Source organism: Alexandromys fortis, unplaced genomic scaffold (genome assembly GCF_014885135.2).
Source record: "Alexandromys fortis isolate MF-2015 unplaced genomic scaffold, M_Fortis_MF-2015_v1.1 scaffold_162, whole genome shotgun sequence".
NCBI classification, from domain to species: domain Eukaryota; kingdom Metazoa; phylum Chordata; class Mammalia; order Rodentia; family Cricetidae; genus Alexandromys; species Alexandromys fortis.
Window position 1 is genome coordinate 422,899 of NW_026068033.1, and position 14,842 is coordinate 437,740.

The 14,842-nt window shown below is 48.6% G+C and overlaps 1 protein-coding gene across 8 annotated transcripts in view; it reads right to left on the reverse strand.

Moving 5' to 3' along the window:
* Tiam1 (TIAM Rac1 associated GEF 1) overlaps nt 1-14,842 on the reverse strand; it is a 339,898-nt gene that overhangs the window by 107,397 nt on the left and 217,659 nt on the right. For all 8 annotated transcript variants that reach the window (XM_050164763.1, XM_050164762.1, XM_050164765.1 and 5 more), the window contains one exon: nt 9,245-10,218. In XM_050164763.1, coding sequence (XP_050020720.1) covers nt 9,245-10,207 — 963 coding nt within the window. In that variant the 5' untranslated portion in view covers nt 10,208-10,218. The remainder of the gene's footprint in view (nt 1-9,244; nt 10,219-14,842) is intronic.

Below are 14,842 nucleotides of genomic sequence, written 5' to 3' on the forward strand. Positions count from 1 at the left end.
TCCTTAAATTTCACTCTCTCAAGACAACGACCCCCCCCCCACTTGCTAGCTCCCATTCCGCTGGCAACTTTCCAGAAAGCCTGGCTGTGCTTCCCTACTGGATGAGCCCAAAGCACCCTGCAGCTGCCAGGTAGGGGCCACTCCTGGGCCCTTAAGCTGCAAAGGAGTTCCTGTACTGAAATCTCAAGGGGCAAAAACAAAGCCTGTTTCCACTCCCTTACAACCCAGAATCACCAACTTAAAGAATATGGACTGGTGCCGCCTTGTAGCAAGGCTCCGGGTCTTTCCCAGAAGACTCACAGAGGCTCCAAGGGACAGCGCCCTGCGCTCGTTACGATACAGAACCAATTTTGAAAAGTTAATTAGCCACAAAGTGCAGGAGTCCTGGGACAATTCAGGGACCTGCAAAATCAATTGGCCACTTGTAGCCAGATGTGTAACGCAATTAGAAACTGTTTCTCTTGGTCACGTTAATTTCCCTGATGGATCTAGCTTAGCCCAAATATACCTGTCCAGAGAAACTGTGTATTCAGTATAATTCAATACTCCATAGAGAGAAAAGAGTGCAGACTTGTGGAAGGCATGAAATGGAACTGCTCTTCCTCCTATGTCCGTCCCCCGCCACGTGCATCACACACACACACACACACAAACATGCACACAGGCACACGAATGCGTGCATGCCCTTTGGTTCTCAGTACCTCCCCTGGACATAGTATACGCTTCTTTAGTCGTTTCAAGTATAGCAAACACCATTTCCAGGTAAAAGACTATCCTAATCTGAGCCCCTAATCTGGGCCTCAGTTCCTTCATATATACAACAGGGCCAGCAAAGGTCTACTTGGGTTTCCTTTCATACTGGTAATCCTGGGTCCTACATATGGCAAGCAAGTCCTCTACCACAGAGCCATGCCTCCAGCGACTATGCCTGTATCTACGCAATAAAACACTTCATGATATGCTAAGTGATCATGTTAGCCCAGGAATAGAGTCAAACATGCTGGACACCCTGTACAGGCTCACAAATGTTCACTGTAATTGCTACCTTACTTACAAGCGAGCCCTTCCTTCCATGAGATAAGAGGCAAGGCCTGGGCATAGCTACAAGCTTCCTGGACCAACATGGAAGGGAGGGAGCTTGCTCTGAGGAATCCGGTATAAACAAGATCTCATGAGAAAAACAAGCAGGCAGATAGGTGGGAGCTTAATGCTAATGGGGCTCTGAAATCATCTTCACACTCTGGAAACAGCACGGCAAATGAGAAAGCGTTGACGTAACCCACACTAAATTAGCAGTTATTGGGCGCTGCTGATAATTATCATTACTAACTTGCTAGAAATAGGAGGCCAGCGCGCTCTCCGCTTCTCATCCTCTCCCAAGCTCCATGGCTTTCTGAGTTTCCAGCATCCATCTGTCCTCTCGTTATCCCCAGTGGGAGTGCCTCCTGACTTCTCTCAACCACTGGAACTGAAATTTCTTTTTGGCGGGGGAGGGTTCAAGACTAGACTTCTTTGTAACTCTGGCTTCCTGGAGCTAGCTCTGTAGACCCGGCTGGCCTCAATTTTAGAGATCCTCCTGCCTCTGCCTTGTGAGTGCTGGGATTAAAACTGCGCCCCACCAGCGCCTGCCTGGAGCTGAAATTCTTAGTTACTAAAAAGGGGAATCCAATACATAGTAGCAAATGCTGGAAACATTTCTCCAGGTAACTCCTGAAGCTCTGGCCCTCTAGGCCCACGGCATGAGTCATTTCCCAGTCCTTCCTCTGTTCTTCTATGGATGTGCTTCTGCCTTGGAGCCATCCTCCCTCTACTTCCTGTACCACCTACAGGGCATTTCCTTCCCTCCCTACCTCCACATCTGTTAACATGGCGAGCCTCCTTCCACTAATCCAGGGCCACACACACTATGGCCAGATTAGCTTCCCCAACACGATCAGGTGGGTTCCAGAGCTTGGCACTCATGACCCCGCGCAAACAAACGTCCAGCATCAACTGAGGCACTCTGTCGAGGGCATGGTTCCAACAGCTCTTTCTTACAGGAACATCCATGTTCCTTGTTTTCTACTACCACATACCTTCCTTTTCCCTTCTGCGGTTGCCATGGCAACCCCTCTGCACCATCCCCGCTTCCTACTGCGGCCACACTGGGTTCCTCAGATGTCTCAGGTAGCCTCCCACCTGACAACTCATCACCCAGCTCTTTCCCCTCCTTCCAGCCCCGAGTGTGACCTCTCCCAGGGTCATGCCGTGAGCTCCCAGTCTGAAGTCACCTGCCACACTTCCCCAGCACCTAGTCACCCAAGCTTTGCCTATCTAGTCTGTGCCACGTACACCCCCGTTTCACCACAACTCACTCTACGAGCTCGGGAGTTTTCTCGTCGACACATCCCAAGTGCCAAGAATAGCGCCTGGCACGGGGTAAGGCACTTCAAACATAATTACTGAATGAACGAACTGCTGCTCATTCCCCACCGCTATCTGAAGACAGGGAAAACAGTTTCCTGTGGAAAAACATTTTCCTCTGATGTAAAGATGCAGTCACTGCCAAGCTCACTAAGGCTCTCCTGAAGTTGAGATGACGGATGAGTCTTTGCCGGAAAGCTTACGTTTGCAACTTCAAGCAGCTCTGTAATGTCTTGTGTGGATACAACCACAATTCATTTACATTTTTTTTAATTTAATTTTTTTAAGTGCATACATAAACTCAGAGGGGAAATTGGGTTATCTCATGGAGGCGGAGCTCCTGCCGGCGGGTGGTCCAGAATCAGCTGGGCCCCCTAGACAAATGAAACGCAGGTCAGATATGGTTTTGAGTCCTTGGCTGGGTACTGAAGACCCTGTGGGGCCTTCATAGCAGCCTGGCTTCACGGCCACATCCAGCAGGCCCTCCCATCCCTGTTCACGGGGTGCTGAAGTCCTGATTCCAGTCCTTGCTCCCCTGTTAGGCTGTCCAGACCTCACTCCCACATGACTGTGGCACAACTGGAACGGAGGGGCACAACTTTTTTCTACTGGTGCACTACTTTAAAAACCGTCATTCCACCCCCCCCCCAAGTTTGAACTTTCCCCATCTCTTTTAATACAAACGAGCTGCAATCCAAGAATGGACCCGAGACGGCTGAGACACATGCAGGGGTTCCCGCAGGTCTTCCTTTCCCAGGTCCCTGTGCAGAGGTCAAACCCTACAAAGGACAGTTGAGCAGCACCCTGTAAGTGGATGAGGAACTGACTGGAGGCCCATGCAGACACCAAACAAGACCTCTTACCCACACTACTATGTTTAACTTAAGATAATAAAAATTTAAATGGAAAGGTATTTACATAAATGTAAAACTGGAGTACTCCTAATTTAAAATGAATTAATGAGCGTTTCCTGCATCTCTATTTCAGTTACTAAAGCGGTGGCTATTTCAAGGCATACCCCACATAAACAGAAGTTCCTTGAAGCCTAAAGTATTTCTGAAGCACACAAAGTGGTCTGAGAAGTGTGACGGTTATGTTAGCCAGTCTTCCAACTGCCCGCCCACCACCCATCGCCTCCAAAAAGATCTTGGCAAAGGAGTCAGAAGTCCTTATTGGAAATGGATGGGCTTGTTTTCAAAACAAGTACCTCACTTCAGAATTTACATGCCCAAAAAAGTGAGACAAAGATGGAAGTACCCGAAAAAAAAAAAAAAAAAAAAACAGAAGGTAGCAGAAGGAAAGAAAAAGGGGAGCTTTAGAAAATTAGATTCTATATGAAAATATTTTGTTTCATGAGGCATTAGTGGAAAGAATCTCCTTTTAAAGCACTCCTTTAAAAGTTTGGGTGTTTTTTATTTTGTGTGTGCATGCCTGTGTGTGTGTATTACATGTACGCAGGAGCCCACTGAGGCCAGAAGGGGGCTGAGAAAGTGGAGTTACAGACAGTTGTGAGCTGCTGTGTGGGTGCTGGGAACTGAACTCAGGTCCTCGGCAAGAACAGCCAGTGCTCTAAAACTGTGGAACCATCTCTCTAGCGCTTACAAAGTAACTCTTTACCAGACTTCTCTAAATAGACTTTAGGGGACCCACGAATCCTAAAGATGATACACAAAATGGTGTGGCCCATAGTTTCTGTCAGGTCAAAGCCCGAGGCTTTTAGCTGGGTCTCAAGTGTCTAGGGCAAAGGTAAAAGTTCATTTAGCTATGGGGCCAATTTCCAGCCCAGGGAATACACTCATTTCTGAGTCAAAATGATTTTTCTAGGAACTTAAGATATTCTTCTGATCTAATACTAGGCTCTTCAAGCCAATCATGGCGGTGTACGCCTTTAACCCCAGCACTCGGGAGGTAGAGACAACTGGATCTCTGACAGACCAAGGCCAGCCTGGTCTACAAAGCAAGTTCCAGAACAAGGACAGTCAGAGTTGTTAAATTGAGAAACCCTGTTTCGGAAAAGCAAACAAAAAAAGCCTAGGTTCCTCATCTTAGTAAAACCAGCCACTCTGTTATTTGTTGATCAAAGGAAACACCAGGACAGCTTCTCAAATCCTCCTAGTCATCTAGTGAGAATGGGGGAAATAATTTCATTTTTAGCCAACAGGGCCCTTTTTCCTTGGAGGGAACTGGGGATTTTAACCTTACAGTCTAAGGCTGTGGAAGGAACCAGCACGGAGGAAGTGCAAAAACCGTGGAGCCAGAAGAGCTGAGATCGCTGAGATCTTACACCTAAGTTCTTCAGTCCTCCCTTGGTGGTGGTTTGAATGAGAATGCCCCCCAAAGGTTCATAGATTTAAATGCTTGGTCCCTAAGGAGTGGCACTATCTGAAAGGACTAGGAGGCGTGGCCTTGACAGAGGAGGTGTGTCACTAGGGGTGGACTCTGAGATTCCAAAAGCCCAGGGTCACTCCCTCTTCCTGCTGCCTGTAAGAATGGATGTAGAATTTTCAACTACTGTTCCAGCATGTAGTAGTTTGAATGTAATTGGCCCCCATAATTCCATAATCTCATAGGGAATGGCATTATTAGGAGCTGTGGCTTTGTTGGAGTCGGGGTGGCCTTGTTGGAGGAAGTGTGTCACTGTGGGGGCAGGCTTTGAGGTTTTATATATATTCAGTATACCGCCCAGTATGTAAATTGATTTCTTATTGCCTGCAATGTAGTCCAAGCTCAGGCACCTCCTCTGCCTACACGCTGACATGTTCCCTGCAATGACAATAAATGGCTGAACCTCTGAAACCGTAAGTGAGCCCCCTCAATTAAATGTTTTCTTTATAAGAGTTGCCGTGGTCATTGGTGTCTCTTCACAGCAGTAAAACCCAAACTAAGACACAGCACCGTATCTAGCTGCGTTCTGTCATGTTCCCCACCATGATGAGAATGGACTAAACTTCTAAAACTGTAAGCCAGCCCCAATTAAAGGCCTTCTTGTAGGAGTTGCTGTGCCACGGTGTCTCTTCACAGCGACAGAACACTAAGACACCATTCTTCCCTGGAAAGCTATGGAGTCTGGTAGAGAGGGTACCCTCTGTGAGGTTCCTCCGAGAAGCTGGCATCTTGAAACTAGGCTGCAACGAATTCCCTAAGGTCTAACAGAGCTCTCTGCCTCTTCCTGTTTCCACTAGATTCAAGGTGCACAGTCCTCCTGGGAATGAGGAGCCATTGGCAACAGAGCACCACACCTCAGCCCAGATCACCTCGCAGCTCTCTGGATTCTGTGGCTCCTGGCTCAGTAGAGCCAAGTCACAGTCCTTCACTTCATTTGGGTGAATGAAGTTCTCCTCAAGTCTGCACCATGGCTCCACGCCAAAACATCCCTCAGGCACTCCACAGACACTCTGACCCTGGCCATGAGACAGATCATTAATGGCCGTGTCCCCTCTCTCCTACTCATCCATCAAAAGTCTCAGGGCTGCAGAAGATGGAACTGCAGGGCATGAAGCCATGCCCTGCCTTCCTAACCACCATTCAGTGGGCAGCGCGAACTCTGCAGAGCCGGGGTTCTGCGTTGTTCATTCATCCCCTCCTAGAATACTGAATCCTCCCAGGAGCTTCCTTTGAAAAGAACCCAGATTCACGAGGTTAAACAATCTCAGGGCAGAAGGCAAAAACTCCCAGGCCAGAGTTGCTGACACCCTTGATTCTGCACGACCCCAGGTTGCCCTCTCCTCTGTCTGTTAAAAGAAATGGAACCAAAGAGCCAGGTTCGACCCAAAATCCATCAAGCCATCAATTAAATCCAAGGAGCGACCTCCTCTGTCCTGTTACTGAAATCAATAACCAAACTCTATTTGCTCTCAGTATAAACTACATACAGCATGTGGATATGTACAAAGCATACGTGCCCAGATGTGTGAATTAAACCAACAACTGTGTGCGAGATACCGTAGCCCATCATGTGTGATACTCTCAAAGCGTTCACGAGGACTCTACGGCTTGCCCAAGTTAGGAACAAATCCAACCGCTGAACACACAAAAACAGGAAAAATGGCCAAAACCTCCTTTTGTGATCATTTTCAAATCAAATTCAATTGTCCACATTACTTTGGATCCAGAGTATTTTCTCCGGGCTGAGAGGTCGCACTCTTGGACCTAATGCTTGCCAGGAACTTTTTCCGGCGGGAGCGAAATGGCTGACAGACCCACATCACCACCGCCGACAAGGAGACTGAGATCTGTGATTCAAGCTTCAACAGCGGTCCCTGGGGTCAGAAACTTTGAAAAGGAAAAGAAGAATTCTTTTCAAGGAAGCTTCCACACCCACTGCCTCTTAAAATACACTGTTTGGAACACAGTGGGCTCAGACTTAGACTAGGAAAATGTGGGTGGATGGATAGTGTTGTGCATAATTCTGGGGTTTGTTTCAAGTCATTAAAGGTCCTTACTCAACATATAAAGTCAATACCAAAATAATACTTCCGCTCATTTTCCAGGCTCCACAAAGGGCTTTCAGCATGGCGTCCTGTTGGTTCACCTAATACAACCCTACTGGAGGATGGTATCATTCTCCCCGGATGGGGAAGGACCTATAAGAGGAGGGGACTTACCCAAGGACATCCAGTGGAGGAGCAGACAAGCCAGCATGCAAATGGCCTTCTTAGGATTCCTAGTCCACAGCGCTTTGCAGTACATTAAACATTATGGCCTTATGAGACACCACACTTAGATGATCTCACTTCTGTATATTAACTTGGGGAGTCAGCATCCAAGGGACAGAGATTCCATATCGCAGTTTCCCAGGGGAGCTCTCAGTGGAGCCAGAGGGAGCACTGTCTCGCTTTGTCCCTGTTCCATGGGTGGCTGTGACCTCAAGGCCTGCAGCACATAGCGTGAAGTGGAGGCCCAGCTGTCTCTGGTCTTCGAACCATGGAGACAGCAATCCAGAATACAGCTGGGTAACCCTCTGCAACCTAACTCCGAATCATACCGGGCAAAGGTGTTGTCTAGGTCAATACACCCTTTGCCAACTTCAAGGCAGGCAGAGCACCTCTTTGAATCAGTCCTGTGATGCCAATTTGATGGCAGACAATTTCAGGGCAGCCCTTCAGTGCTTTTCATGTGACCCTGTAACAGGCCACCAGTTCAGTAGTGAGCCTCGCAGGGTAGTCAGAGGGACCACTGGGGAGCATGCTTACCCATCGTGCCTGTCACAATCTCACTTCTGCTGTCATCTCAACTCAGAAAAAAGGAGGTGAAAACTCAGGCAGTACCTCTTAGATGCACAATTCCTGCTCATCTTCTTAGATGACACCTTCTGATTTTTCATCAAATCAAGATCTGGGTGCAAACACCCAACTGCCCCGACTCCTCAACCCACACAGTACCACTAACAATGCCCAGGGCTACACTGGTGAACACATTTCCCCCACTGACTGCTTCCTAAGTACTGGGCTTCATGACTCACACATGATTTCATTCCATTTTCTCAAATAGTCCTATTATTACCCCTACTCTGCGTGTGCATATCCACGGTGCCGAGGAGCTAACCCAGAGCCTCTTGCAAGCCCCACGGGTGCCGGCCACTGAGTTAGAGTCCCCAGTCCCACTACCCTCCCTTAGGTAGCTGACGAAATCAAGGATTTAAAACAACTACTCACTTGCCCAAAGTCAACCATGAAGGAAGAGATGAAGCCTCTACAAGAGTGACCTTGGTGGCATCAGCAAAACCCATCTTCAGGAAAAAAACCGAGCCTCACTCCGGGCCCTCCATCACCTGGCCTACCTTAGATGTAACCCTGCCCATTTGACCCAAACCCGGGCCAAGCCAGAGAGTGCAGCACTGACCCCTACTGGGCAGGTCAGAGTACAGCAGCCTTTGCAGGTTACCATGGTACCCAACCGCTTTCAAAGCAAACGCTTTGAAAAGGATTTGAAAGCAGATCCACTTTTCAATCAGAAGCACAATCCACTAACCACCTCTTAACCTGGTCAGAATCCTAAGCTCCCCAAAATCTACCACAAGGAAGAATAGCCTCAGGAAACAACCAAAACATGCAGGGCTGTCTGACAGTCACGCAAGCCGTCATTGCCAGCCAAGTCTGTGGGGCCATCCTTCCACTGGTAACACACTTCTCAAGTCTTTTACGAATCTGCTCATACCCCACTCTCCCCTGCATCAGAGCAGCTAAGCAACTTTATGGCCATGTTTCAAGGGGACCTCTAAAAGTCAGGGTTTGCCCAAGGTCAAACAAACGATTTGGCTGCACACTAGAAGCTGGGAACCCGCCCATGCTATTCCTTCTGCTAGACCTCCCTCCAGAGACAGGGCTGGCCGCATCGCAAGGAACAGGAAATTGAAATGGCTCCTGGTAAGGCAGCAAGCCTGCCAACAACACAGACAAGCTGACAAGTGACCACAGCCCTCCCTGAATCAAAAAACGTCCCTTCAAAGGAGCAGCCCCTGCGACTTCCTCCCACCTGCTGCAGTGTGGCTTACGAGCTCCAAGCGCTGCAACCCACCATGCCTGCGTGTCCACAGAGAGCACCAAGTGAGAAAGTCCCATCAGGGAGGTGCTGGTGAGGGACCGAGTTGAGATGCAGTTTCCTGGTATGAACTTCATAGTGCTATTGCCATCCTCCCTTCCCACTACACACACCCCCAATCCCCACCCCTTACCCACAGAACTGGAAGAGGGGCGCAGCAAAAGCTATACCAGCTGCAGCAGCAGCCAGACAAACCGGGTGAAGCCGGGTTTTAAAGCGAGGAGCTGGTAACAGGAAAATCACGCACTCCGAGAGCCACGCACCACCTCTAACACACTGCAACCGATCTCTAAGGCTTTACCTGGGTTGTTTTTGCTCTTCGGCCTTGCATGCTCTTGCTAAGGCTAATTTGTGGGTTGGTGTCACCTTCGGAGAGACAGTGCGATTTCCTACAGGGGAGTGTGTTATAATTACTGTATGGAGGAGTCTCTTCGGCAGCAGCTGGTGGCATCTTATGCTTTGTGAGATCGGGAATATCAGACACCAGATTCCGACAGTAGCCTGAAAATCTGTTCCTCGGTCCTCCGTTTGCCTTCACCCCAGAGTTTTTCTGAGCGTACAAGTCACCCAGGGAGTTGGCTCGCTGACAGGTGCGGAGCTGCCTGGGACTCGCCTCTGTTTCCATCCCCCGAGCCTCCTCACAATCCTTCTCTTCCGCGGAACCCAAGATTTCTTCGTTGCTTGTTAAATGTTCTTGGCTCAGATCTGAGAGTGAGAATTCCAGGCTGTCCTCCCGCCAGATGTCTGCGGATTTGGAGCGTTTCTTCTTAAAGCTCGCCGTCTCCATGAACGTGGGCCCGTTGGATGTATAGGGACGCTGCCTCCTGCCTCCCTCAGCCAAGTATGTAGCGTCATCCCCGTAAAGCCGGCTCTCCTCAGAGTCTGGCATGCTCTGCACAGAGGCGGCCGTGAGGACCATGCTGCCGTCTACGCTGGGAGTGACAGAGGAATCAGTGTAAGACACAGGTCTCAAGCCCATATCTACTCGGTCCACCCAGATGGGGTCCCCGAAGTCGTCTAGGGCTCCTTCTTGGGAGAAGGGCTCCAAGCCATTTTCGGCCAGGGACTGGGGGATGCTGGGGGTGCTGCTGGACCGGGTGCTCACTTCAGAGTTCCTGTGGATCGCCTTCCCGGAGGAAGCGTGTCGTGTCCTCCGTGTCTTGTGTGACAGTCGCAGGGAGCGCGATGTGTGTTTCCGCCCCAGGCTGGCATGCTTTTCTCCATAAAACTCGTGGTCTACATTTTGGCTTTCTGCGTTTCCCATGGTTTTATGGTCTGCACGGCAAGGGGGTGGGGGTGGGGGAGAGAAAAAAAGGAGATAATTGAGTGTGTATTAGAACGGGTATAAATATCTTAAGAATAAGGGCTTCGGGTCAGGCTGAGCAGATGCTTTGGCTATGGGTTAGGTAAATAAACACACGGCTTTCTAGGGGCTGTGGGCAGATACAGAGACTGATACCTGGCAACAGGTATCCCATCATCAAATACCGACATGGTTCCCAGAGAGGTGGAACACTCGTGTGAGTTCACTAGCTGGAGAGAGCAGTCTGCTCAGGCGGCAGGTGCCTAAGGGACCCTCAGAGTGCTGCGCGCCCATGCAGGTGGCCACTCTGCTCACCCGGACTTTCTTCTGCAGCATCACAATAACAGATAGACAGGAAGGTCTGCTCTTATCAGACACCGAAACCTAGAGCACAAACCTGGGGATCCAGGAAAAGAACGACTTTCTTTCTCCTTTTCTGCCAAGGGGTTCTGTTTGCTTTCTTGTTTTTGCTTATGCAGTTTTGTCTATTCCACGTTTTGGGAAGATTTGATATTTTGGTTTTTTTTTTTTGCTTTACTTGGATTCTAGCCACACCTCAAAAAATCAATCAAAAACTCGAACACCTCAAAATGCAAACCTAATCACTTTTTCCTAACAAATCAAAGTCACGAGGAAAACAGACCGCCACCATTCATTTCACGGCCACTCTGCAAACTTTGATCTATGGAGGAGGGGCACAGGCAGGACAAAATGAAAACCTCTCTCGGCAGCTGACTAATGGGTTTATTTCTGGGAGTAAATCCAACCTGTGAACATGAGTCTGGTACAGAACGCCCCGAAGACAGAAAACACAGCCTGTGAAACCAGCGAGCTCCATCCAGCCCAGCGGAACCGACCAGGTTGACTCAGTCCTCCCTTGCACGTTCCTAGCCTCCACCGTTGACCTGGTGACGCTGCTGTTGCGGACAACAGCAAGGAAAAGTTTTCACGGCCTCACGCCTGCGACGCTGTTTGGTCTCTAACCGTGCTCGAGGAACCAAGCTCTTCATTCCTCTCCGAGCGCATACACCGACGATACCACACATGAAACAGGCGGAATGAAAGAAGAAACGAAGGCCCGCCCTAGGCAGATCCCTGCCCTGGCTCTGTCAACTGCATGCACAGACAGGCATTCGGGAAACACCTGCCAAGCACCTATTGTATTCTAGAAGCCAGGGTGAGCAGCGAGGGACAGACACACCTTCCATGCTTCTGAAACTGGTCTAGCCATGGAAGGTGTACAGCAACAAAGAAAATAAAGGTACCAAAGGGTCCAGGAAATGAAGTTGATGGACACAACAGAAAAAGGATGGAAACGCACTAACGAAGGTACCTCTCTATTGGCCCAGAACCATTACAGTCCCACTGTTGACTGTAAGCCGTGGCTTCAGCTCTGACAAGCATATCTTATTGTTCCACAAGGTATGGCACACAGGAAAAACCTCTAGGTAGCGTGCCAGTGAGTTCACAGGTAACCCATCCACACATGAGATGCTAAGCTTTTCCCTTGCTAGGAAGTTCCCCACTCAGCCACACACCATGATTCTCAAAGGGGATCTACAGAGAAAGATCTCCCTTTTCGCCAGCAGTGAGCACATCTCAAGGCAGCACGTTCACACCTCTCTGGCGGATGTCTTTAAGCAGCATAAGGAAAATGAAAAGATTAATGATCCACGTAAGACCGTGATACACCTTAATCCCTAAGTCCAGCACGTGCTGCATGGTTTACGAGCATACACAAACACGGACTTCACTGGCACTAAAGGCCATGGCCAATTTCCGAGAATTCCTGTTCTATTAATTTTTATTGATGTTTGAGGTGTTAGGAACCCAACAGAGACCCTTGTTCATGTAAGGCATGTGTTCTTCATTGAGCTACATGCCAGCTCACCCAGCTACTGACCTGCAAGAAGAAAGAGGGGCTCTGGAGTTCAAGCCCAGGGCCTCACGCATGTTGAACGAGCTACACTGAACTAGACCCGCAACCACTACATCCCGCAGCCCCACTTCCTAATTTTCCAAAAGGCTAAATTAAATAAGTTAATATTCCTAGAGCTGGAGAGACGGCTCGGCGGTTAAGAGTACTGGCTGCTCTTCCAGAGGTCCTGAGGTCAATTCCCAGCAACCACATGGTGGCTCTCAACCATCTGTAATGAGATCTGATGCCCTCTTCTGGCCTGCAGGCACACATGCAGGCAGAACACTGTATACATAATAAATAAATAGATCTTTTTTTTAAAGCATTTGAACACTTGAAAATAAAAGATTCCTAGTAGGGCATGGGGACACAGGATTTTAATCCGAGCACTCAGGAGGCAGAGGCAGGCAGATCTCTAAGAGTTCAAGGCCAGGCTGTTCCATAGAGCAAATTCTAGGACAACCCAGGCTACACAGAGAAACCCTGTCACAAAAAAGACTCCCGTGTGCTTCGTCAATAAGCAGAAGACTGGGAACAAATGTCAGCTGAGCTCAGTCTAAGACCCACATGGGTTGAACCTCAAAGGAGGAAAGAATATTCATGAATGAGCAGAATGGAAGAAAAGGCGAACCGGTCACCTCGCCCTCCTGTGTTACATCTGTCAAAAGTCTGCACACATAACCGAGAGCTTTCTGGGCAGGCCGCCTTCAGCCAAGAGAAAACCAATCAACTTAAAAGCCCCAAGAGAGTGTTCCTAAAGGAAATGGCCCAACGCGCAAGAATTACAACAGCTCATGCATCAGGCTGACAGGTCTGTCGGACTAATAGCACTTTTAGTAGTAAGATTCTTTCATGAGCCAAGGTAGGAAGGAAGCCATTTTTATCTTCGGTATAAGAACTTAGAGATGAATGCCAAGTCTCCTAAATTCTACCATGACAGATTCTCGGGGGATGACCTCGACAGAGTCAGCACAAAGCATAAAGCAACAGAAGTTAGAAAAAATAAGTTTCTAGAGGCTACAGAAGCAGGCCTTCATTTGAAAGCTTTTCCCTGAATGCCCCTGTAGGGCAGGTCGGGAGTGGGGACGGGGGTCTGTAAATAACATAAGGGTAAAATACTTAAAAGCTCTACCTCAGGTGGGGACCCCCAGAGGGCCGGTGACCTGCGGCCCTTCTCACTCCCAGGTACAATGGCAATTGCTCCAATAAGCTTCCTATTCCACCCCTTTTGCAACATGTGATTAATTTTTATTTCAAACACACAAAACCTGATTTCCATTCTCTCTCTCTCTCTCTCTCTCTCTCTCTCTCTCTCTCTCTCTCTCTCTGTGTGTGTGTGTGTGTGTGTGTGTGTGTGTGGTGGGGGGAGAACAGACTTGTTAGTTCAGGGCAGAAAGTAACTTTAAAAAACATCTCTACAAAAGACCAGAACCTCTGCACTCAGGCCAAAGAGTTAATAAATACATATGAAGTGCAATAAAAGCCAGAGGTGAACAACACCTCATCCACGTGGCCACCTCACAATCCCAAGTAAGGGGGAGAGTCATCAGCCAAGGAGGATAGGCATAAATGCATGGAAAGATGAACAAAAGTGCAGAAATCTAGATAAAAATCAGCATGGATCACACCCCAAGGTCCAGGTTCAGCATCCCTGCGCATGCCAACATGATGCACCAAGCAGGAAACTCCACACCTTTCCTCACACAACAGGTTACAGTCAAAACAGATGCCTTAAAAATATTGCAGAAAGGCAGCTTCAGACTGTATATCAGAGAGTATATGAAATATAAAAGAATTATGCATATACACTCGGGCCCCACCCCAAAAGATCTCAAATGTCCTAAATCTGGAACACTTCTAGCCCCAGGCATTTTGGCTAAGAGATACTGAGACCTGTAGCAGATCTCAGGTGAGAAATCTTACCAGCATTGGGTTCAGCCATCTTTCATTTTCAGGGGAACACTTATTTGGATTGCCGGTGGTCCAGACAGTTCTTACATTCAAGATGTATCGGAGGTAGTAGCTTTTAATATTTAAATCACTGTGGTACTCAGCCTTCCTTGGCCTGGGTCTCGAGGCCTCTCTTCACGCACTTCCTTCCCCCTGGGAACCCTCTTACTGGTGTCTGTCTCCCTAATTCACTCCGTTCCCTGACGCCTGCGGCCACCATGGTGCTGGGAGTGAAGCCTTCCCTGGCTTCCAATGTGAAATACCAAGCTTTCCTGCAGAACTCAACTCCTTCCCGCTTACCTTCCCCTAATGTTTATCATAAGATGGTTCCCAGACACGGCACACAATGTAGCTCATTTGCTTACTATCTTAATTCTGTCCTTCCCACAAAAACTGAGCGTCGGGAAAGCCGAACATTTTACTTATTTTGTTTCCTCTTACGCTGTCAGAACCAGAAATGAGCCCGACAAAGAGTGGGCGCTCAATGAAAAGAAAGCAAACAAAGAAATAAGTCCTGAATAAAAAGATATCCTTGATCTAGAAGACGACAGTCCATACAATAAAAGACACGGAGGATGGGGAGATGGCTCAGTGTTTAACAGCATTTGCTGTTTGTACAGAGACCTGGGTTCAATTCCAAGAACCCACACATGCCATCGCCACTCCAGACGATGGTGCCGCCCTCTTCTGGCCTCCTCTGGCACTGCATGCACTTGGTACACAGACAC